Below are 25,798 nucleotides of genomic sequence, written 5' to 3' on the forward strand. Positions count from 1 at the left end.
CACCAAATGCAATTCAAAAATCTACAAGTTAATATACATAAATCTTGTGCATATTCCATCAGAATTATATTATTTCATTTTATTCTTTTGCGTCCTGGCCTTAGTGCTGGATGAAGAATTGGACTCGGCTTCCAAAAGCCCTTATGCATTAATCAAAACAGTGCATAGGCAAAGCTCAGTTTCCACAGGGCAACAAGTGCAGAGGAGGTAGAGATGCATAGCCAAGAGCAAACTAAGACACTGATCCAACAAGTGACACACCCCAGTACTTTTCTTTTAAAAGACAGGGTGGGCACAGCATGTAGCATGACAAGTGGCCATTGTCCCAGGACTGGGCAACCAAATGGGCATACCTCAAGTGGCCTGGGTTTGCAAAGTTTGTTCATGCCAGCACTGGTGTTTCTGTGTCCTTGGATACAGAGGCAAAGGTGGCACCAGCTCATCAGATTTACTCTCAGTTGCCTCCTCCAAAGGAGGAGATTCCTCATTGGCAGGAGGTCTCCAGTGTCAGAGGAAAAGGACATTCCTCTGCTAACCTTCTTGGTCCCTCTCCTGCATCCAGCTCTCCATTCCCTGGACTACTGAACACCTCTACAGACTCACCTCCTTCATCCTGCTAGGACCTTCCCCAAGGTCACCTAATTCCAATTCTCTGGGCTCCTCCCATTCCACCTCAGGATCTGATGTTTCTTGCCATTACATATCCACAGGACTTATGACATTTTTAAGACATTTGGAACTTTAGACTTCCCAGTCCTGAGTGCTCAAAAGTTTACTCAGTACAGATGACTCCAGTGGAATATAATTCTCAAAATATCATTGTCACAGCCCGTAACAAAAATTGATGCAGTCTATTTAGGATTTTCCCAGCTCCGAAATGTGGCTTTCTGCCAAATGCAATATAATAAAACCATTTGCTTTTGACTTTGAGAAAGGTTGGAAGAGAAGGCTTCACAATTTTAATGGAAAACAGTTGGGTAGCATATTTTGCTCTAGAAGTTGGTTTTGTTTTTTTTAAAAAAAGAACTCAACCCAAACCCTGAAATAACTTGAATTATCTTACTCTCATTTCTTGTTTTGTTTGTTTCATTAGAGAGTTGCAATGCTTCCTTGATTACCCCAAATGTAAATGTCAAGATCCAAATGTCACATTACTTCCACTTCAATTATTTTGAAGTAACTGTTAGGGAAGGAGTGGAAAGAAGAAAAACTGGCTGGAGGGGAAGTAAGTTATACACAAGTAACATCTGGAGCCTAAACAGCAGCATTGGCTATAGTAATTTCCTGACATTTCACAGTACAGCATATCCAAGCCATTTACACGGTTACAGTCCAACAAGCCTCTTTGCATGAATGAGTGTGGTCACCTATTTGCATGTCATTGGACTTTTCCCTTTCACATTCTAAGCTGGAAACCTCAGTTGCATAGCGGTTACATGCATGTGTACATAAACACACGCAGAGAAGGGTCTAAGCCAGGGGTCAGCAACCTTTTTCAGCCGTGGGCGGTCCACCGTCCCTCAGACCTTGTGGGGGGCCAGATTATATTTTTTTGGGGGGGGGAATGAATGAATTCCTATGCTCCACAAATAACACTGAGATGCATTTTAAGTAAAAGGACACATTCTACTCATGTAAAAACATGCTGATTCCCGGACCGTCCACGGGCCAGATTGAGAAGGCGACTGGGCTGCATCCAGCCCACGGGCCCTAGTTTGCCTACCCCTGGTCTAAACTTACCAGTGAACTCACTTAGGCAAGCCATTATCCCCGCTCTTCTGATAATGCAAAAGGTAAAGGTAAAGGGACCCCTGACCATTAGGTCCAGTCGTGGCCGACTGTGGGGTTGCGGCGCTCATCTCGCTTTATTGGCTGAGGGATCAGCTTCCAGGTCATGTGGCCAGCACGACTAAGCCGCTTCTGGTGAACCAGAGCAACGCACGGAAACGCCGTTTACCTATTTATCTACTTGCTTTCAAACTGCTAGGTTGGCAGGAGCAGGGACCGAGCAATGGGAGCTCACCCCATCGTGGGGGTTTGAATCGCCGACCTTCTGATCGGCAAGTCCTAGGCTCTGTGGTTTAACCCACAGCGCCACCCGCATCCCATCTGATAATGCAAACACCAGTTTTATTTGCATATCCCCTTCCCATATATGCTCAAGGTAGTTTATATCAAACTGACAAAAATATTGCAATGCATAAAATCATAAACAATCAGCCTCCAGTATCTCAATAGTTGAAACATAAATTAATAAATAATTAATAGTTGAAACATAAATTAATAAGAAGGCAATGCATACATTTCAAAATCCATTAAAGCAACTCCTCATATGGGGATACTGGCCTGTCCTATAGATTTGCTGAGCTAATGTTTGCAAAGGTCTTTAAGCACAGTGATCTCTGTGTCTTGTTAAATATACAAGATGTATTTATTATTGTAGTTTATCTCTGCACTTAATTTATATGCGAACGGACATTAAGGAGAGGAATAAATAAGAGTTACTTTATTACAACTGTTTAGATTTTCTGTTGACAGCAATCTATGAGCCAAACTGCACTAGACATTTGAGAGCAGGCCTGAGAAGAACCTCTCTTCGGAAGCTTTGGGGAGGGAGAATTCCCCATTATTCTCATTCACATCCAGCCCCTCCCACAGCTGAGGCAGTTTGCATTTTTAAAAACCTGAACTTTGTCTACATGCAATGTCAAGTGTGATAATCGTCTCTTCTCTTGTCGCTAAAGTGACTAGTGAGTAAATTTGCCTGGCATTGCTGCAAAAATGTTAAGAGCATTCTGATTACATGCTACTGGTTTGGGAACTTTTGTTCAGAAGCATTTGAGTACTGTGTACTCTAGTCTTCTAATGTCTAGACCACACAAACACACATGTCTGTATGCATGTATATCAGTTTTGCTGGGCTTACAGGTGTTTTTTCATGATAGATTAGACACATCAGTGCCTTGTTCTTCATGATGAAGAAAAGCTCGAGAACATCACCTGAAGGCATATTGGAGTTCTGTTTGTAGACTGAGGTTCAATTTAAGCAGATGTGTTGCTGTCATTCCCCTTAGAATGAAACCTGTCACAGACACAACTAACAAGAATTGTTCATTCCACTTTAGTACAGAGCCCTTCAACCTCAATTAATTTACCATGTGTTTTCAGTTCTCCAGCCCACTTTACTCTACTTCATCTTGTAAACTGCATTTCATTAAGACTCTGCAACCGGGTTCACTGATGCATTTTTAGGAGGTGAAAAAATAGCTCTCAGTCTCTTTCTTCTCAGGCCAATTTCTTTTCTAAAGCATAAGTTTGTTGACTAATAATGTAGGAAGATGGCATAAGCACATATCAGCAGTAATGTGAACAGAGAAAAATCCTCAAAGGCTTGTGTTCACACAATTTCAAATTTAGTAATACTCCACATGAAGGTATGTACTACATATGCAATGCATGATGCGATATGATCTGGACATGCCCATGTACACCTGTACAACTTAAGAGTGATTCCCTTGATGCCCTTTCAGAGTGATTACTAAGTGTGCTGACTCGGCGACATAATTGGCTGCGTCCAACATTTTCATTCTGTGAATAGAAACTTCAAGTTTAAATGGATTTTTTATCCCAACCTTCAAATTAAATTTGCCAGAGAGGCTTCCATACAAAAAAAAAATAGTGTGAGATGTAATGGAAGGCGTTCCCACTCACAGGAGGAGATTCCTACTTTCGTAAGGACCTCTTCACTCACTGAAGAGTTCTTCTCTCAGCCTTGGGCACCCTACAACAACTTCGCTAGTATACACCAGAGAGAGATGAGTTACATTTATGTGGGGTTCAGAAGTATATGGGAAATTGCAATATAGAAAAAAACAAATACCAAAGTCCCCAGTTATAAGTCATTATGCACCATTTCTCTGTTCAGGTTTGTAGATGTATTTCTGCTTTCTTGTGTTTAGGTCCAGATGTTCTACATTTTGTATGAGGAAGGCAAGGCAGTCTTTGGCATGTTTGTATATGATTGATTTGACCAAGATCAATTTTATGTAAAAGCTGTATGTGACTTTATTTTAAAAAAGAAAATGGACTTTATATAAAAAACAAAAAACAGATCCTTTTCCCCACCCCTTTCTAATTACATTTCTACCATATGCTCATCCAGATGGCTTCTACTTATAGAGCGCTATAAAATGACCTAACTTCAGAGGATTTAATCGCTGAAGAAGCTTATGAACAAATAGAATTGACACTTTGTCAGAAAGGGGGGGGGGGAATCAGAATTCCCCTCCCCTTGCTTTGATGCGAAGTTTCCCATTCACCTGATGTGGTTGTCATATAGCCTATATATTGAGTATATATATTGAGTAAAACACTGTAAGGATGAAAATGCAGGAACCAGGGCATGAGAGGCACCTGACAACGAAGCAGCCATTTTGAATGTAATCTAGTCTGGGCCTATTTGTTGCCTTGATGTAAGACTGTCTGACGACTCCATATCTACACCACCTTGAGCTTCCTAGCGAAAGGGCAGAAAAGGAAGATTATAAATGCAGAATTGTGGACAGGGGAAGTTGACTTTTAGAAATGAATATTTTTTTAGCTGATTGAGCAGACAAAGTATTCATACAAGAGTCCTCATGATAATTCGCTTTGCTTTGCTTTACACCCTGTAGGCATTTTCCTTAAATGATCAGAAGATGTTAACTTCACAGTACTTATTTGACTGCCAAATACTAATGGTTTGTTGTGTGATGTTAGTTTGTAGGTAGAGAGATAAATACATAACAAACACATTATTCCAGTGTTTTTATTTTATTCCTCCTGGTTTTAATACTTTAACAGGAAGGTCTAAGTTGACTTTGAAAAGAGATCTAAATACTATACAAATTTAACAATAGAAAATTTAAATCAGGGTAGGATATAGGGTTTTGGAGGGGGTTGTGGTAGTCTATGAGAAGTCCATCTATCGCTCTTTCCAGGTTTCCTGTCTGGCTGAATGTTTGTAATTTGTGTTGGGTGAGCTGGACAGATTGCTGCCTTGGGCACGGTGCTGATCAACCGCACGTTTAGTCCTGGGCAATGTCAGTATTCATGCTGACACACTTTGGATTTGGTTTTGTTAGCCAGGCAAGAAGAGAGGGTGACCTGAAAGTGGGAGATTTTACAACTGTCTCCTTGTCATGGGCAGGTAACATTCTGTTGACATATAGGAATATTCCACACCTGGAAGTTGACTGATCCAGATGGCTTCCAGATAGCTCTGGGGAGTTTCCTGGCTGATGGGTGGAATGCCATTGATGTGACTGCTCCTGAACATCTTCTCACACATAGCTGGTGTCTATTATGAATGCTCTTTATAATACCTACATTTTATAATAGCCTATTTTCTAGAATCATTGCCAAATCACTTCCAAGAACCTTCTGATCAGATGGCGTTACCATCACCTATAGTCTGAATCAGTGTAAGGCAGCTTTCTAAGTTCACTGTATCACAGCTAAATTAACCCTACTCAGGATCTCAGCATCCTTCTTCTCCAACTTGTCTGAATTCAGTTTTCCCCTTCACTATTCACCTTCATCCATCCCACTTCCATCCACTCCACCGCAGCCTCCAAACCTTGGTTTAGGAGACAAAATTTGAATTAAATTTACCAGTGCCGTATCTGCTAGTCCCCCTGTGTGTTATTTACTAGGTAAGAAAGTGTCCATGCTGATGTACTGAAGTGTAACTTTACTACGGTTATTACTCTCTGGAACACTTCGACTGGACTTGCATGTATTGTGTAAACACCAAGAAGGCACAAGGTGAACCCAATTAGGAGTGTTCTGCTGATATGTACTTAGGATGTTTTATGTAGATTTGAAGTTTTATTCCTCATTTCTTCAACATAAAATGATGAATTTTAAAGTAATATGACTTTGTCCTCAGTTTTTATCACCATGTCACTCTGCCACCTAGGTAAGCAACCTTTAACAGATAACAAACATATATATTTTATGTTTCTTTTCCCCTTAGTCACATAACACAGTCTGCCCCTTTTGATGACCCACGATTAGACAGCTGCCAAATCACACCTCCAGCCCCTCGGAAAGTGGAAATGAGGCGAGATCCAGTGCTGGGATTTGGTTTTGTGGCTGGCAGTGAAAAGCCTGTGGTGGTGCGCTCTGTCACACCAGGTATGGTTCCTTCTATGTTTGAGTTATTCTAAAACTTATGACCTAGCAGAAGAATGGATCTCATTATTGTGTGTAACTGACTGCATTATGATTTCAACATTTCTGCTTTCTGCTGTGAATCCTTCTAATGTACAGCCATAATCAACATTAAAGCTTATATTGGTGACTAGGTTGGCTCTTTCCCCATCTTAAATTAATTAGCAGGTGGCACATTACTATCAATCATTCCTCCACTGTGGCTGTCACTTAATAATGGAGAGCAGCATCTTACAGACCTGGCCTGCTTTACCTACTCAGTATCCCAGGATCTGGGATATCTTGGATGCTTCTTAAAGCACAAGGACCACACTTCTGGGAAGTGTGCAAGGGTAGATGGTTATCTGTGGTTAGGCAGAGCCTAACCAGGATCTACTTCGGTTCTTCCTCCCACCCTTAGAACCCCTAGGTCAACTTGCTAGAATCAAGTACAAATGCAATATGGACATACACTTGGAATTAAGAAAGAGCTCAGGAATTCCTGCTTTCAGGACCTGAACAAAGCTCATAATCCATTCCCATTTTTGCCTTGTTTCTTCATTTTAGCAGGCTAATTTGAAAAGTAAAAAAATACTAATGTTGCTGTTACTTGGAAGTCAGAAATGTTTGATAAACTACTGCAAACCACCCAGTGATCTACCAGTGGACCCTGGTCTAGCTTCTGCCCATCCCTGCGTTATCCCTGCTTCATGTGCCAGGAGGGAATTTCAGAAGTCTGAAATAAGAAGCTGAAATTGATACTAAAACTACTATTGGTACAATTCTTTGATCTGTCAGCAAGTTTTGATTGTATATCTATACATCTCACGTGGACGGGCAGATATCATTGCTTTCCCACTGATATTTGATATCTCCAGCGCAAAATGCTTGAAGGAGTACCACCTCCTATATCAGCTGAGCCAAGCCCAGAGATCTGTAGAGATGGTCCTTTTGGGTATCCCACTAGTGAGTGTAGCTCACTGTGTGGTGAAGTGGAATAGGACCGTCTCCTTAGTGGATCCCCAAATGTGGAATTCCCCCCCTGCAGTGCTGTGGCTGGTCCTTGTACTTCAAGATTTGCAGCATCTAGTTAAATACATGTCTGTTCACGCAAGCTTTTGGTGGAAATTTATCATTTTGATTATTATCTTACTGTTATGATGTAATGCTGCTGAATCTATTGAAATGATGTTTTTTAAAAAACCATTTTCTCACTTGCTTGTTGGTGATGTTACAGTTTTATGATAGAATCAACAGAGCTGTATTGTGTCTGTTGTTGAGATTGGGTTCTGTTTTATAGAATATTTTGTAAGCCACCCAGGGATCTGTTTTTCATGTAGGGCAATTTAAAAGCAAAGTGAATTAATATTTTTGAATGATTAAAACTAGCCTTCAACAAGGATGATCTGGATGTAGAAGGTACTTCACATCTCCATCATAGTAATATATAATGAATATCTACTATCTGCCTAACAGAGACGTTTTATTGGCACATTTGAAATGATGTATAATCTGTGCTTGAATGTCATATGTTTATAGGGGGTCCCTCTGAAGGAAAACTTATACCGGGAGATCAGATCATAATGATTAATGATGAGCCTGTCAACACTGCCCCAAGGGAGAGAGTCATCGACCTTGTCAGGTAGTTGTTTGTTTTTGTTTCATTTTGAGTAATAAACTACTCTAGCAAGCTGTGGTTTGATAAACACCATTTCACTTTTGCATTCAGTATTAGTAGTATTAATAGGTAGGTAATAATTTTATTGGTTTAGCTATAAGCCACAAGACAGAAAGCCAACCCTACCCTCAAACCTGAGGTACAAATTCAGCTTTTATACTGCTTTCAAAAGCCATGTGTTCCCTCAAATAAAATCCCGAGAACTGTAGTTTCTTATGGGTGCTAAAAGTTGTTCAGAGACCCATATTCCCTTCATAGAGCTGTATTTCCCAGATGGATGGATTATTAAACCACTCTGGGAACTGTAACTCTGTGTGGGGAAGAAGCTTTCAAATATTGTATATGGCTGTATGTGGTACATTCATTGTTCCTATTCTACATATATTGGAATTAGGTTGCCCAAGTGTTGGTGATGTTAGGAAAAGATGAAAAACTGTAGTCTGTGAAAAGAAAATTTGTTTAAAAGCTATCTATGGCTTTTTAAAGGTGTTTTCTTTTTTTTACTCCCCAAGACCACCTGTGACAAGCAGGGATTTTATACAGGTTAACAGTCTGACTATGGCAGACACAAAAGCTGTCGACTTGAACAAATTACTAGTGAAACAGCTTGGCAGGTGACAAGTATGAAATTAATAGCTAGTTATATGTACTTGTGTATTAGAATCATCTTGACAAAGACAGAAGGATTATAAGAAAGAGAGCCATGGAAACTGGGAACTTACTGAAGCCAGCTTCAAGGAATATGAGATTATGAAGGAAGAACAAGGAGTTTTGCTGTGAGCAGAACCCCCCTCGGAATTTCTACTTTGTCCTGTTGTGACTTCCATGATTTTCTCAGCCTTCATAAGAACTGGAGACATTCAGTTTTTAAATGAAAGCAGAGAGTCTCAGGAGTCTGTACTCCATCCTAGGCATCAGATTCTTTTTTTGCTTCAAAGCAATGGTGTATGCATTCCTGGACTATATGCAGTTTCCTGCAGGCGAATTCAGGCAGTTGATTGTAGGTCTTTTAAGCAAACTTCTGTCATTCTAGAATCCTAGATGAGCCATGCATTTTGCAGGGCTAATTCTGTGTGTAACCCCTTTGATACCAATTTAGTCAGGCAATTGTAAACAGATCCTGTAAGTGGTACTGAATTCTTGGAGGAATACTGCGATGGTGATGTCCTTACTGTAGAATGCTACCCTTTCTTTCCTGTGTCTGCCTGCCGCTGGGACTTTTGACAGCAGTTGTCTTCCCTTTAATGAGTTTCAGTGAGCTGTATTACAGTTACATAATACTTCATTCCACATAAAGAGCTTACTATCGTCTCAATGGGGACATCTGGAATGATTAGGAAAAGTACAGTACAATCACCACATCATGGCAAAAAGTAATCCATGGTGACAATGTGATGGGGCATCCCTTCTGTGAGGCAACATAGCCCAAGATTATAAATGATTTGGGTACTTTTATGTATTCAGAAACTGGGCTTCCCTTCCTTCCCCCATTCCTGCACCCACAGTTCTCTCTAAAAAATAAAGTTGAAAGATACATGAATCCAAGGAGTATGATTTTTCTGCACAAAATAATGAAAGTTAACAAAATGAAACTATGGCCTGGTTGGCAAGTAATACTAAACCAAACTATGGCTTAATATGAATGAGCAAACATGTTGGTGCACATTTAGAAAACCAGGGCTGCTGCACTCCTCCCCTGCTGCTGCTTTGCTACTGGAAGCTAAGCCATGGTTTGGCTTAATGTTACATGCAAACCTGGGCTCATGGTTTGTCTTTCCCTAAACAAACCATGAGTTTTAACCAGGGTTTGGGTTAGACACACCACAGGGCCCAGGTTTGTATGTATCACTAAGTGAAACCATAGCTTAGCTTCTGGCAGTGTAGCAGTAAGCAAAACCGGGGAGGTGCAAAGTGTTTGCAGTTTTCTAAATGTTTGGCATACCGAGCCAATAACATAATAGCTCTCCTCTAATGCTTCGTCTTATATATATCCACTCTACATATAATTGGCTATTTGCTGGCTATTACATGATTACATTATTTACTGCTTAACAGGTTAAAAAAAATCATAGAAAAGCAGCATGTCACTGAAGCATCTGGTCAGGAACTCTTGTCCTTAGGTGTCTACAGGCAAGTAGTTTTTGGACCCAAAAGATTTACAAATGTGATCCTCCAGCTGTAGTCCAAATGTGTATCTGAAGTGATATTTTTGAATGTGTGCATTTTGACTCCTGCCTTGCGGTAGGAATTTTGACTGAGAGTCTATCACAGTTCATGTTGATCAGCCTTCTTGTAGGAAAACTCTCTCTGGAAGAACGTGAAGTTAAAGGTCTAGAGACTACCAAGTAGATTCATTAAAAAATAATGAACTGTGGTTCATCCACATTTCTCATTTTACTGGGCTCCTGCTATGCTGACCATGCTTAATTAGAGTGTTCGTCGCCTTTTGAAGCCCAGTTGCTCAGATAGTGTTATAGTATAGTTTGCATCGGTAAGCTCTCATTATTCCTTGGCACACTGAACTGCCCTTCTTCTTGCGTTTTGCTCTGCTGGGTTTCTTTTCCCGCAGGTGAATGACCCCCCCCCCCATGGACAAAAAATAAGAAAACGGCTTGCTTATATCAGTATCTGTAAACCAGACTTGTGCTTTACAAGAGGGGCAGTGGTGCTTCTTTTACAAGCAAAGAAACAGGGAATAAGTTGCTTCTAAAAGCCAAGCTCAATTCTTACTATATTATTAAACTGCAGAAGGAGAGTGGTTAACGTGCATGCCAAGCAGCTGAGGTCTATTTAAAGAACCTGCTGTGTTGCTACATAGCAGCAGCTGCTACTGATTTTATTATGCTGGTGGTGCCTGTTCTGGTGTCTTAAAGTTAATCACAGTATAGTTTGGAATTAGAGTGATTTTAAATATGTATGTATGTATGTATGTATGTATGTATCAACACACACCATAGCAGACTTCTGCATTCCCCCCAGAAAATGCTCCATTTATTCCATGTCGAGCATGCTGCAAAGTGTACAATACAAATAATGACTGAAGGGAATTTTATGCCTTTAATCGCCAAGAGTGAGGTATGATTTTCAGTTTGTATTGTTGCACACACCCTCATCTCCAAGCAATGAGAGGCTTCAGGGGTTTGAGCACTTACCCAGGTTTGGTTTCTTTGGAATGAAGGTCAGTGGCAACTGTGGTGTCTGTAGGATATATGGCTTCATTTACACAGATATACAGCTTGAACTAGGATTGCCACCTTCGTTCTGGCAAGATAAAGGACAAGGCAGTTGGGTTTTTGTTTTTGTTTTCAATCTGGTACTAAAGTGACTTCAAAGCAATCTGTTAGAGTCTATTGCAGCCTAACAGGATGGCCCCTCTGGAATTTGTCGTGCGCACACATACACATGAATTGGTAAATCTGTCTGTGCTTGGCTACCCAGAGCTTAAATACACGACCTTTCCTGCAGCCTTGCAAACACGTGCATTTGGAGAGGATCCCTAACTTGGGAGGGGGGGGGGAGAGAGAGAGTGAGAGAGAGAGAGAGAAAAGACCCAAAATATAGGACAAAACTGTATCAATACAGATGCAGCATTTTACATTGAAATATGGGACAATCCTGTATTGTACAGGACAGGTGGCAGCCCTTGAGCATTAGATGGAAGGGCTCACTGCAATAACACTCCAACAGATCTTGCCTCCCCAGAAGGCTTCCAGGTGGGTTTGCAAAGCCATAGCTATCATTTTAGCACAGAGATAAAATCAAGCCTCTCTGTTTCCACCTTCCAGCCCCAGACAACCTCATCTAGGGACTAGCCCTGGCTATTGTTCTTCTGCCTCTAGGTTGATTTAACACTTGACCAGGTGAGAAAGGGGAAGGCCCACCCATTTATCTCTCTGGCAACATGGCCTGCTCTTCATGTAAATAGAGTGTGCTTACAGGTCCACCTATGGCATATTAGCCTGGCAAACAAGCTGCTCTGACCAGTTCAGCAGTTCCTTCTACGACAAACTCCCCTCTTGTAGATAGGAAACCACAGGCTTGGTTGAGACCTGCAGCCAGCATTGAAACCAGCTGCCAAATCCTATAACGTAATATATGCAAAGAAATTGTGACCACTTATCCTTTCTGTCCTTTGTGAATGTTTTTCCTTGCACAAATATCCTGAGCAAACAGTGCTTGACTATGTGCTCCTGCTGCTGTATTCCAGGGACAGCTGAGGCTACTACTCAGTATCCTGCACTCATTAGGTGTAAAAGGGTAAAGATACCCCTGACCGTTAGGTGTAGCATCCACCTAATGGCCAAGGGGACTTGACTGACAGACCTGTTGGAGGTGATGGAATGAAGTTAGAGATCCACAGATTTGTGATGCTAGGGGACTTAAAGCTAAATCTGCCTTACCTGGCTTAAGCTTCAGATTTTATGGCTATTATGGGCATATTAGCAGTTTGAGGGATGGAGCTAGGTCCAAAATAATGGCTCAAGAATGATGCCAGGTGCTAGTTGGATGAGCTGTATATTCAAGTACAGGCCTATATCTGAGTTACTACAGGAGTCAGCCTGTCAGATCTACAAAAATAATCCAGTAATCTACTCGTAGATTCCAATCTAACCTCTGTCTACCCTGTATAGTACAGGCAGACAGGTGGCTGATATTCCAAAGGCAGCATTGCAGTGGAAGGGAAGCAGCTACTCTGATTTTTTCCTCAGGAGGCAGCAATTATATAAGACTAGCTGGTCCCCTATTGGCTCCTGGGTCCACGTGGCCTGGGCTGATAGGCTGCAGTACATCTTTCTGGCCATTATCTGGATAGTACTTTATAGCAGCAAAATGAGTCCAAACATTCCACTTACCTGAGAGCTGCCCATTGGCACAGGGAGTAAAACACTTGACTCTCACTGACAGAGTTCCTGGTTCAAGCCTGTTGGTTCCCTAGGAAAGGTAGTGTTCTTAATGTTTTATAGACCAATCATTGGATGAGTACTTTTTGCTGGGAGTAACTGAAATGGTCTCTCTGAGACTAATTTACTGTTTTAAGAAAGTTTTCAATTTTTCCCAGTTTGCCGCAACATATTCTAATTGCTAATGTGGCACAGTTGAGAACATTTTGATTTCTCATTTGAATCTCTGTGCTGTCGGTTTTATTTCATACATGAGAAAAGTGAGTAACACTCCTCTAAAACAAATTGTCACATTGTTTAGCATATATCCCTATGGTTCTCTGTGTTGTTTTCCCAAACAATTAAAGAACCTGGAGTCTGCATTTGAATCATAAACATGGATTTATTTGACACTAATGGTGCTTGTTGCTGAACACATGAGGTTTCACAGGATGCTGAAAGACTATTATTTCCTTTGACTGCATAGAATTGTGTGAAAGCTCTTAGGTACCTAAAGATAGTAGATACCGTGGTATTTGTGTAGTTCTTTGATATAGCTTGTAAGTTTATAATAAGCAAAGGAACAAATCTGATCTGGGCAATCAATTGACATAAATTCCATACTTTTTTTAGAGTATTAGTGAAACTTTTGAAAATAGTGACTAAAAGATTTCATAGAATCATTGAATAAGGGTCATGTTGTCCACCTCCTGGCAATGCAGGAATCTCAAGTATATCATGCATGACAGATGGCTGTCCAACTTCTGCTTAAAAGCCTCCAAGGAAAGAGAGCCCACTACCTTTATGGGAGTCTGTTCTTTGGTGAACAACTCTTACTGTAAGAAAGTTCTTCCTGATGTTTAGGCAGAATCATCTTTCTTATAACTTGAATCCATTGTTTCAGGTCCTAGCCTCTGGAGCTGGAGAAAACAAGCTAGCGCCATCCTCTATGTAACATCCCTTTAGATTTTTGAAGAGTCTCCTCTTTAGAAGCTAAACATACCCAGTTTGCTCAACTTTTCTTCTTCCAGACCCTTTGGCATCTTGGTCACCTTCCTCTGCACACATTCCAGCTTGTCAATATCCTTCTTACATTGTGGTGCCAAGAACTGGACACAGTACTCCAAGTGTGGTCTGACCAAGGCAGAATACAGTGGTACCTCAGGTTAAGTACTTAATTCGTTCTGGGGGTCCGTTCTTAACCTGAAACTGTTCTTAACCTGAAGCACCACTTTAGCTAATGGGGCCTCCTGCTGCTGCCGCACCGCCAGAGCCGATTTCTGTTCTTATCCTGAAGCAAAGTTCTTAACCTGAAACACTATTTCTGGGTTAGCAGAGTGTGTAACCTGAAGCACGTAACCTGAAGCGTATGTAACCCGAGGTACCACTGTACAGCAGGACTATTACTTCCCTTAATTGGGACACTATACTTCTGTTGATGCAACCTAGAATAGCTGTTGATTCATGTTAATGCATTTGAATGTAGTAGTACGTATGTCAGTACTTAGTATAAAAGGCTGTGGGTGGCACTGTGGTCTAAACCACTGAGCCTCTTGGGCTTGCCGGTCAGAAGGTTGGCAGTTCAAATCTGCAGGATGGGGTGAGCACCCATTGCTGTGTTCCAGCTTCTGCCAACATAGCAGTTCAAAAGCACACAAAAGTGCAAGTAGATAAATAGATAAGTAGATAAATAGATATCGCTGCAGAGGGAAGGTAAATGGTGCTTCCATGCGCTCTGCCTTCCATCATTGTGTCCCATTGTGCTAGAAGCAGTTTAATCATGCTGGCCACATGACCTGGAAAGCTGTCTGTGGACAAACGCCAGTTCCCTTGGCCTGAAGCAGGATGAGCGCCACACCCCATAGTCACCTTTGACTGGACTTAACCATCCGGGGTTCTTTAACTTTACTAAGTACCATATACAGGAAAGTTCAGCCTCAGCAAGCTGCAGAGAATTCTAAAGGCCTGGGAGGAGGGGGAAGTAGCCAAAAAAGAGAGGTTTCATTAAAAAGAGGAAAAATTCAGTAATCTAAAGTGAATACATATTTTGCCAAAAGAGCCAGTTTTTAATTAATACAGAAAAAAGGAAATAGGTTAATTAGTGCAAAAGAGAGGAAAGAGGAGAGCTGTGCACCATTTGGCTCAAGGCAAACAGCATGTGTCCCCTGCATTTGTCAGACACTCACAGAAATTGCTGGATTTAACCGTGGAAGAATATGCAGAACTTAGAAAGGAGACAGACGGTAGCTGTTTCAGAGGCTTGAAGGTGATCTGAAAGAGGCAATGTTGCCTGTGGTGTGTGCACTTACCTCGCTGTCATGTATGGTCAAATGGCCTTTGAAGGGTTTTTTAATGCATCAAACAAAACTCGTATAACCTGCCACAAGCCAGCCAATCTTAACATCAGGATATTCTCAGATCGAAACTAGAAGGGATGCCATCTGCACAATTAGCAATTGCATAAATGGCTCTTACAAAGTCAGTTGGAAGCAGAGTGGGCCTGATCCAGATTAGGACTGTAGATAGGGGAAGTTTTACCCATTTCCTCTAACTACTGTGGTTCCGATTTATTTTCAGAGACATTTACATTGGGGAGGGAGGGGTAGAAGTTCCCATAGAGTTTGTCTCTCAGAAAGCTACAGCTTTCCAAAGTTCTGATAAAATATTGTGCTAAATGTAATTCCTTCATTGTTTAGGGTGGTGTGTAGCCACAGATAAAATGTTTTATTTTAGTCTACCTAGACATCTGTATTACTGGAATAATATTGTTGAGCATCACCCCAATCTCAGAGCAGTGCAAGATTCCAGGAGTTCCAGGCACTTACCCATGGAATGAGGTTCCATAGAGTCTGTGATGTCTGTATGGTTTATTTATGCATTTCTACAGCCTGAGCCTATGATGGAGGGGTTCATAGCTTTAGCACCCCAAGAGGGCTTTGCTTTGCCCACAGCCACAGCCTTGGATTCAAATAGAAATAAAAAATACTCTGTTTCTATCTCCCCAGCTTGCTCCTTTTCATCCAGCTCACATCACTGCAATTCTCAGCTCTCAACTTTGTCTTTCTAACTACCCATTTGCTGTCTTGCACAAATCCACTTCCTTTGTTCCCCTTAATGGCCCATCATTCAGATGCTAGCCTGGCTATTCCAAGAATTAGAAAAGGGGGGGGGGGGCTTGTTGGTGTGATGTGAATTAAGAGTTAAATAACATAGTGCTTGTTCTCATATGTTGAACTAACACATCCTCCACTTCTGGATGTGACCTTAGTTAGGGAATGCCTCAGGTGGTTTATAGATCTGGTTGTTTATCTCCTCAAAGTACATCAAGAAACCAGCACATTTTCTAGTTTTAATGGAGTTTTCTCTCTGGTCATAATAGATGGTTGATTTTCTGAGAGCTTTCTGCCCTCATTCAGTTGACCTTTAAGTCAACTGAGAGCCGATCCTACCTTCTCTTATATTGGCTTGCACTCTATGCTGGAGATGGAGGGAAACATAAAACTTTACACGAGTGTGTGTGTGTGTGTGTTGGCAATCCATAGGAGAAGATTTCCAAAGCATTTGGAAAACTCACTCATTCTTTTGAAATGAGAATCTTCTTTCCTAACCTGGCAACTCTGCTTGGCTTTCTCTAATGCTATGTATGTTGATAATCTAGAAAATGGAACATCTCATGATGAGATCTGTCTGTAGGAAAGACATCATCATCATCATTATTACTAAACTTTGCATACTGCCCTATACCTGCAAGTCTCAGGGCAGTTCACATCTTAAAGCTTTAAGAATTCCTGAGCTTGAAAAGCTTTATGGCGTGACAAAGTAGGAGATTAACTAACCCACTTCCTTCATTTTGTTTTTGTAAAAATAAATATGTCGGTAATAGATACGAAGCTGCCATATACCAAGCCAGACTGTTAAGAACGTAAGAACCTGAGCCTGTGGGATCAGGCCCATGGCCCATCTAGGCCAGCATCGTGGTCTCACTGGGGCCAACCAAATGCCTATGGGAAACCCACTAACATGACTTTCCCCTCCTGTGGTTTCCAGCCATGGGTATTCAGAAGCATGAGAGCCAGCATGGTGTAGTGGTTAAGAGCGGTGGACTCGTAATCTGGTGAACTGGGTTCGCTTCCCCGCTCCTCCACATGCAGCTGCTGGGTGACCTTGGACCAGTCACACTTCTCTGAAGTCTCTCAGCCTCACTCACCTCACAGAGTGTTGTGGGTGAGGAAGGGGAAGGAGATTGTTAGCCGCTTTGAGACTCCTGAAGGGGAGTGAAAGGCGGGATATCAAGTCCAAACTCCTCCTCCTCCTCCTCTTCTTCTTCTTCTTCTTCTTCTTCTTCTTCTTCTTCTTCAGCTGTGGAGGCAGAACATAGCCATCATGGTTAGTAGCCACTGATAGCTGTATTCCCGATGAATTTGTCCAGTGCTTCTTTTCTTAAAAAATGTTTAGGGGTACTCTCATTTTCCTACTCATATTGAAATACTGCCCCTCAATGAGGCCAAACTTAGATTCACAAAATGTTTACGGGTATGCGTACACCCCCGCCGAAAAAGCATTGAATTTGTCTCCTTTGAATCCTCCTTTAAAGCTACCCAAGATGGTAGCCATCGCTGCCTCCTAAGGGAATGAATTCAACCGTGTATGGTGTGAAAAAGTACTTTCTTTTATCTGTCCTGAATCCCTCAAGGTTGTCCAGAAAGGAATGCAGCATTTGGGCTGAAACAGGTTCCCCCTGCCTGCACAAGGGTTTGAAAGCAGGACTTCTTCCTGCAAAACATATGCTTAGGTGCTGAGCTCTATCCCTTCCCTTGTCCAGATATCTGTAAATTTGGTACTTAACGCAGCTTAGGCTGTTTCTGTCTTCCTTCTGGGGCAAAATCACTAGCTGTGCCTAAATACAAAGTAGCTTAGGTGAGTTCCGGCTGAAGAATAGCCCTGGTTATAAAAAATCTGTAATTAATATTGTGGGCTGCTGGAAGGTGGGGATGAGGATCTGAAAGGCATAATATAAATATTTTAACAAACGCATTACCCTTTTGGCAAGGCTGTCCCTGCAGGGCTGGAACAGGTGTCTATTTCAGTCCTTCACATTTGAGGATGGGGAACACCTGGTTCCAGTGGCCACAACCTGCTGTCCTGCCTTTCCTACCACCTTTCCATTCACCTGCTGAGGCTCTCCGCCTCCTCTCATCTTAAAGCAAGGCAGTGAAGGGAGGATGTGGAGGCCAAGGGTCTTAGAGGCACATCACTGATATATCAGTGGCAAAATAGAAAAATGTAAGCTGGGGGTGGATAGAGAGAGGGGTGTGTCAAGAAGAAGAAGAAGAAGAAGAAGAAGAAGAAGAAGAAGAAGAAGAAGAAGAAGAAGAAGAAGAAAGCTGTGGGGAGGAGGGCTCTTTCCTTTGCCATCATTATGAGGAGGGGGTGGATATAAAGGCCCCGGGGGGGCACACAATGTGATTTGCCTCGGGCCCTGTTCCTCCCCTAGGATGACCCTGCTTCTCATTGCAAATAATTAGGACATGTTTATTCTGCTTTGAACAAGCAAGAGGCAGTTGGGCCATCTCAGCTCAGCACCCCCAACACTTAGATTTGAGTTCTTTATAGTGAAATGATGAAGACGTTTTTGAACAATGTAGATAAGGTGGCATTGAGATAAATGATTAGATGGGATCAAGGGGCTGGTTGTTCTACTTCCTGTGATCTGACTCTGTTCTAATGTCTATTTTTAATCTGTACCCTTTGAGCCAGCAAGTTCCTTTGCTGGGCGGAATCATCTGATTTATTCCATCTGACAATGGATTGCAGTGTTTGGCTCTGGAATGAAGGTTTCTTCTTCTTCTTCTTCTTCTTCTTCTTCTTCTTCTTCTTCTTCTTCTTCTTCTTCTTCTTCTTCTTCTGTTGGGCCCTTGATGAACTATTAAAATCAGCATGCCTTTTCTTATGCTCTGTTTGCGTATTTGTTAATAAAGCAAATATTACTAATAGACCATAAGGATCCGGCACTTTCTTACCCAAAGGAATTCAAAGCACTGTATCCTTGGGCAGCTACAGGGCTCGTTTTTCATGCCTTGCTTAGGGTCTCCTTTTACAAAGTACCTGGCGCTGGGAGCTACCATTTAGATTTTCCACAATGCCCCAGAAGAATCATTCTGGGACACTGCAGGAGATTCAAGTGGTGAATCCAAGCCATCCAGCCCTTCTCCAGAATTCTGCTTAAGGGCTCATCCATACTGCCACTTGCCCCACTGCTTTCCTCCAGGGAAACCCGTTCTTTACTGCTAATTGGAGCATACGTCAGTTTTATCTGGATTGACATTTCATCTGATTTAGCACTAAGGAGTGGGTTTTCTGGAGGAAAGCAGTGGGGCAAAGGCAAAACTGCTCAGACCCATGCTTTCTAGGCATGGACAAGCAGAAGTTTGGACGAGACCTACCGTATTTTTCGCTCTATAAGACGCACCAGACCACAAGACGCACCTAATTTTTGGAGGAGGAAAACAAGAAAAAAAAAAATGTTCTGAATCTAGAAAGCCAGAACAGCAAGAGGGATCGTTGCGCAGTGAAATCAGCAATCCCTCTTGCTGTTCTGGCTTATGTGATAGCTGTGCAGCCTGCATTCACTCCATAAGATGCACACCCATTTCCCCTTACTTTTTAGGAGGGAAAAAGTGAGTCTTATAGAGCAAAAAATACGGTAATTTGCCTGCTGTTGCTGTAAGATAAGACCGCCAGGGCTCATTGATGTAGGAAGGGTCCCACTTTCCCAAGGGTTCTCTCAAACCTGGCTCCATCCCTCAATATTAGGAATAAATGTTAGCACTTAGACGTAAATCAATGGTGCTGTGGTGTTTATGGCATACTAAAACTTTATGTACCACAATCTCTGTTGTTTCTCCCCTACATCTGGTAATCAAAGTTCATGATTGCTACTATTAATCTGTATCATAATTCAATCAAGGATATACTCAGTCCAAACATAAAGAATCCATTCATAGCAAATAGCCGTTCACAAGCCTGTTGCTTTAAATCATGGGTAGGCAAACTAAGGCCCGGGGGCTGGATCCGGCCCAATCACCTTCTAAATCCGGTCCATGGATGGTCCAGGAATCAGCGTGTTTTTACATGAGTAGAATGTGTCCTTTTATTTAAAATGCATCTCTGGGTTTGTGGGGCATAGGAATTTGTTCATTATTTTTTCCAAAATATAGTCCCCCCCCCCCAAGGTTAGTCTAAGTGCTAACATTTTTTTCCTAATATCGAGGGATGGAGCCAGGTTTGAGAGAACCCTTGGCAAAGTGGACTGTCGCCCTGCTGAAAGTTTGCTGACATCTGCTTTAAATAATAGTGTACGGTGAGTTGTTGGGAATAAGAGAGATAGACAGTAGAAAATATTATGAAATGGATTGCTAGCATAAAATGATTGATATCGGGTCTGTGGTTAAGAAGCTGAATTCTGCCCTAGTCATCAAGAATAGTTACTGGTCCCTGCTGCCAAACAACTGGCTTCATAAGGTTATTTTGAATGATCCAGAAGCTGGTGCTGATGTAGGTGTTGAGCCAAGGATAGTAGTGTTGTTATTTTTTCATGTCAAGTAACCAGAGCCCAGAAGCCTTGCCCTACTTACCAAGAGTAGGACCCTTTGTTCTCTTTTTTTTTGCATGCCAATGTTAAGTCTCTGTTTGTCCCATAGCAACTAAAACAGCTTTGTACCATCAGGTTATTTAGGAGGGATAAATGCTAACTTAACTGCATAGCAATTGCCTTTATTGTTCGTTTTGGTTCAATAGGAAATTTGGTTATTTGGCATTATGGTGGGCAAGATTCTAACAATTCAAAATTAGTTCCTTTGTGCAATGAATCAATATCATGTATTGCTTTTAGAAATATTTTTCAATTGTTGGCCACTTTTGTGTGTGCATGCAGAGATTGCAAAGGAACATGGAGTTCAAGAAAACTAGGTTGGTGACTGAAAAGCATGGAACAAACAGACTGAGGTTCCTTCCAACCTTTTACTTTAATCTCTAGATACATAATTTCTTGCCTTCTCTTTTCATATAATGTCTAAAAGGATTAGTTTTGTTTTGTGCTCTTGAGGGGTGTTATTAAAGTTTTGGGTGCATTTCAGTGAAGAATTTGCCATTTTGTTATTCGATTTGTAGGGCCACCCAGCAACAAATATTCCCTGGAGTGGCTTACAAACAGGCAATATTTAAAAAAATGCAATTTATGGTAATTAAAATCAACAATAAAAGGCAATAAACATTTCCTTGCAACAGAGGCAGCATAAATAGTTCACAGCTCAGATCAAAACTACACTAAGCAGCTACAGCCCCAGAGTGGTTTAAAATACCGTTCAAATGCCTGGGTGAATAAAAAAAGGTCTGTACTTGGTGCCAAAAATATAATAAAGAAGGTACCAGGAAAGCCTCTCTGTGGAGGCTATTCCATAACTGGAGTGTTACTACCGAAAAGGCCCTCTGCATATTTTTATAATAATTAGTATTTATATCATGCAAATAAATTTTATGTTTGTTCTCTAACTTCATTCTCTGATTAAGATTGCCTGTAAATGTCAAGCTCTCTAGAGAAAGATGTTGTCTCCTGTGCAATGTGTCATACTGAATTTGCATTGTGAAATTATCCCTGAAGTCTGTATATCCACTCTCACACACATAGTTCCTTGCTTGACCCTTTCTTTTGTGAGCAAAGCCACTTAAGTAATGCAATCTGAATCCAGAGATAAAAGTCTCGAGAAGGCTTTCCCAAGAAAACTGAACAAAAACAGAGAATAATTTGAAGAGAAAGGAATAGAGAGAGGTTTTGCCTTTCTTATTTTAGGCCTTGTACATAGCAGGGTGTCGTTTGACCAAATGTACAGAGCAAAACTCCATCAGAACAACACAGCCAGTCAGAACACATGCTATCTCAATATAGAGCATGCCACTCTGCTTGGCTGCTGAGCATTACCTACACCTGTCCCCTCTTGGCTAGATCATTTTAACTTTAAGAGAATGAACTCTAAGTAACACATGGAATTATCTCCTGTTGCGCTGCCAACAGCCTTAGCTATTCTGTCTGTCTTTTTTGACCCATAAAGATTGGATTTTTGTTCTGTGGTGGCCAATATCCATCAATGCTCTTCATATTTTCTAGTGCCTTCTGTTAGGATCAGGCCTCCTATCCCACTAATGTCTCATAAGTCATTTGTCATCAGAATATGATTCAGGGTCAGCTGTTTCATGTTTCATCTCCATGCAGGGACATTATTCTCAAAATTTCTTTCTTTCGTTCTCCACTGAATAAGTAGAAAGGGGGGAGACCTCTGCACCTGCAAGTTCACAGACAAAGTCAATGGCAAATCATATATTAAAATTCCCATGCTTCATGTAGTCCGAGACAGATAATACTTAGCAATACTGCTTTGACCTTTGTAATGTTCCATCATCTAATACTTCTGTTCACCTTTATGTTCCACATTTCTTGCATGTTAAGTATCTCTATGAAACTGGGTAGAACTGCCAAATACAGTCCAAGCGGAATGCACCGTAAATGTAAAGTGGATGGCCCTGAAATCCCCCTAATCTTAGAAAAATCCTCATTCAGGTTGCTATTGCTGTTGTTAAGCAAGTGTTAATTCTCTGGAAATAAAGAAAATCTGGTTATTAGCATCTGGATTCTTTGTTAGCTACACAAAGAGCATATTAACTAAAGCCACTTTATGATCTCTGGTTTCTTTTCAAATCTGCCTTTGATCAGGGTGGAATATACATTTACACCGTTCTTCCTGTATCTAGGGAGGCATAGCTAGCAAAGGGATGGAAACACCAGCAAAGGGAGATTTTGCTTCTTGAGTTCTAGGGCTGAAATTAATAGCATTTGCTGTGGTTCTTAATAACATTTGGTGCAAGGTTCACTGTATTGACTGACTGAGGCAGGAGATGCATTTCTCAAGTCTGAATCATTCAAGAATAGCTTGTAAAACAGGAATATCCAATTGTGTTGTGGTTATCATGGGTTTGAAAAATGGCAAGTATAGCATTGGTGGCCTTACGGTGAACTCTGGTGGTGCCTCATGAGTTTATGTCTCTCAGCCCTACAACATTCTTCGCTTTTGAAATAAATTGTCCACCCACTGATCAGCCCATGATAACCTGTCACACTTGAGCATGTTTGCCTATCCTAACCAGCTGCATGATTTTACAAGCTGCTGTGACAAAGATAACCACGGACGAGGCATCCTATAAACCTCCAAGGGAATATTTCACTCCACAGCTATATAAAAGGATAGGGTTGTTCTCTCTTTGTCCAAAGAACTACACAAAGCAGCATGGCAATACAATGATTTCATCCAGTACACAACTACCACAAAATCTTCAAGTATATGTTTTCCACCCTGACAGTGTCACATTGAAAGCCTCCCTTTTAGCCAAAGAGCTGCTCACAAATGGGCCTTTTTCTGAGGTTACAGGGACCAATACCTTTTCTTTCCCTTCCACTCTGGCTTAAAAGACTGAAAAAGACTTTGTCCCTTGGGTGGGAATGGAGAGACAGAGTGTGTGTGTCATGTTCCTTAAGGAAGAGCTGCTACTAGAATGCTTTCCTGACACATGGTTGGTTTTCGCGGAGTTGTTCTGGACTGAATGGGATAGAGAGATCAATAGTGTTTTAAGACCAGTCACGTAAGTTGCAAATGTGGAACCACTTACCAGGAGTCCCCAGTTACTTCAGCTGCTGGATTATTCATGAGCAAATTCTTTGGGGCTTTGCACTCATTCAGGCTAATGCAGTGGTGGTGATTTATTTTGTTTTTCCAACTGAGCAGCACTGGCATGCAAATTAGTTGCACTTCAGTCAACCCAGCAATAAATCTCAGAAGCAGGCAATTAATTGCATTGGAAATCGGGGGAGCCAACAGAAACTCAAGTTCATCACCATCAAGTGGCAACTAACCTTTCCCAAATGTTAAAAAGAAAAACAGCCCCTTGATGTAATAAAACAAATATTGGCTTTGAGGGTGTTTACATGGCAAATAAATATGCATTTATCTATGTGTTTCTGAGATACTCAATAAGATTAACACTTCATAACAGTTCCTTAGCAAAAGCTTTGAATGCTCCAGCACAGGCTTTTTGCAATCTCTGTGTCCCATTTTGCTGCTTTACCAATGTACTGGTTCAACTTTTCAGAAAGCTATCAATTAATTACTTTAAATTAATTATAAGTAGATGATAATGACTGTGGTTTTCCTCAGAATCTTTCCTCTTAGCCTTTAGAGGATGCTGAAGGATTTGAATGGCTGAGTCCATCCTTGTGTGACCCAAAATTACCTTTGACTATGTGCAAACACATTTTCTTAGGGCAGCTGCACACCTGATGCAGCAAACATGTTTGGCGTGCGTTTCTGGCAGCAAATGCACAAAGAAGGAAAGACAACTTTTTAAGTATCATGCTACAAACATCTGACAGGGCCTTGCAAATATCTTATCCATGCTTTAAAAGTGCAAGTTTATGCACGTTTGCTTGGCAGTCAGTCCCACAGTGTTTAATGGGGCTTACTCCCAAGAAAATTGAGCATTAGGATTGAAACCTAAGTGTTGACTCATAGAATCATAGAATTAGAAGAGACCCAGAGGCCATCTAGTCCAACCCCCGGCATTACAGGAATCTCAGCTAAAGCATCCATGACAGATGGCCATCCAACCTCTACTTAAAAACCTCCAGAGAAGGAGAGTCCTTGGCCTCCTGAGGGAGGCTGTTCCACTTTGAAAGCAAACACCAGATAACATATGTGTACAGGCATATGACACTATTGGTTCTCATTAGAAAAATAAGTAATAATATACAAGTTGGATTGCTATGATGCACGCTAAAGTGCCTTAATTCTGATACTAGTTTTGACTCCTATATTTATGTATTTATGTACATATGTTCATTTGTTTTGCTGTCAATCTGGCTTTATCAGATGTTGGTCTGTTTGTCTGTGGACTGCAAGAAGTGGGGAGAGCTTGAAATACCTTAAAAGCCACTATAATGTAGTAATATTTACTTTCTTCTTCTTTGCTGCTTTCCCCACCCGCCTCTCCGGCTGCATTAAGACATGGGGTTTACTGGTTATAATGCTTGTGCTTCTGTCTTGATTTCTAATGTTCCTTTAAACTGCAGTGTTATGGAACTGTGGCCTTTTTAAAATCAATATACTGCCATAAATGGCTGGAGAAACTGCATACCACCTGAAATTTCATCAACATAAAACTCCCGCAGTTTTCTGAGTTAAGGGGCTTGCAAGCAGATATTTCTATGGAAACAATAAACATGGAAATTAGTGCTAAACTTTCATTAGATTCCACAAGGTTTCCAGAAGTGACTTTTATGTCATTATGATGGGATAATGAGCTGCTTGTGCGTAAAAGCTTGATCCCGCTGGGGTTTGGCCGGTCATCCAAACCCAGGCACTAACGGAGCCCCCAAAAGCATGACTCCGTCAGTCGCTGGTAGAATCTGACAGTGGGCGTCTACGGAATTTACGCCAACATAAAAGCTGTTTGACGGACATGCGCTTTCGTGACTCTCTGCGTGACAGTTTCCGGCGAAGGGAGGGAATTCCTAAAGGGGGTCTAGTTACCTCTTCACTATTCTCACTAGAAGCGTCTGAGAGCCTCCCCTCCGCTGTAACTCCTGCACTCCCCCTGCTGGTTCCTGCTTCTGCTGCAGAGTCTCTCCTACTCTGCTGGAGCCTGTCCAGCACCTCTAACTCCGATGGCAGTTCCCTGACATCCACCTCCCCCCCAGGCCCCCCTTCACCCCCTCCCGCCTCCTCTCCCACTGGCGGTGAGGGCGGAAAGCCCCTGAAAGAGCAATCCTCGTCATCAGAGGATTCAAACACTTCTAGCCACGGCGTCCCGTCTCTCTCCCCGTCTTCTTCTTCTTCGTCGGAGGCAGCTTCCTCACCCACCCCTGACTCTGGGAACCCTTCAAACTCTCCCTCCTCATCGGTGGTCCCAAAGTGTTCCCTTCTAAATCGTGCCACGGGTTGCGGTT

General features: G+C 41.7%; 1 protein-coding gene across 4 annotated transcripts in view; it reads left to right on the forward strand.

Annotated features, from left to right (window-relative positions):
• FRMPD4 (FERM and PDZ domain containing 4) overlaps positions 1-25,798 on the forward strand; it is a 210,177-nt gene that overhangs the window by 142,081 nt on the left and 42,298 nt on the right. For all 4 annotated transcript variants that reach the window (XM_083734128.1, XM_083734125.1, XM_083734126.1 and 1 more), the window contains exons 3-4: positions 6,017-6,177; positions 7,732-7,834. In XM_083734128.1, the coding sequence (XP_083590254.1) occupies positions 6,017-6,177; positions 7,732-7,834 (264 nt within the window). The remainder of the gene's footprint in view (positions 1-6,016; positions 6,178-7,731; positions 7,835-25,798) is intronic.

This window comes from Podarcis gaigeae (assembly GCF_964106915.1).
Source record: "Podarcis gaigeae genome assembly, chromosome: 4".
Lineage (NCBI taxonomy): Eukaryota > Metazoa > Chordata > Lepidosauria > Squamata > Lacertidae > Podarcis > Podarcis gaigeae.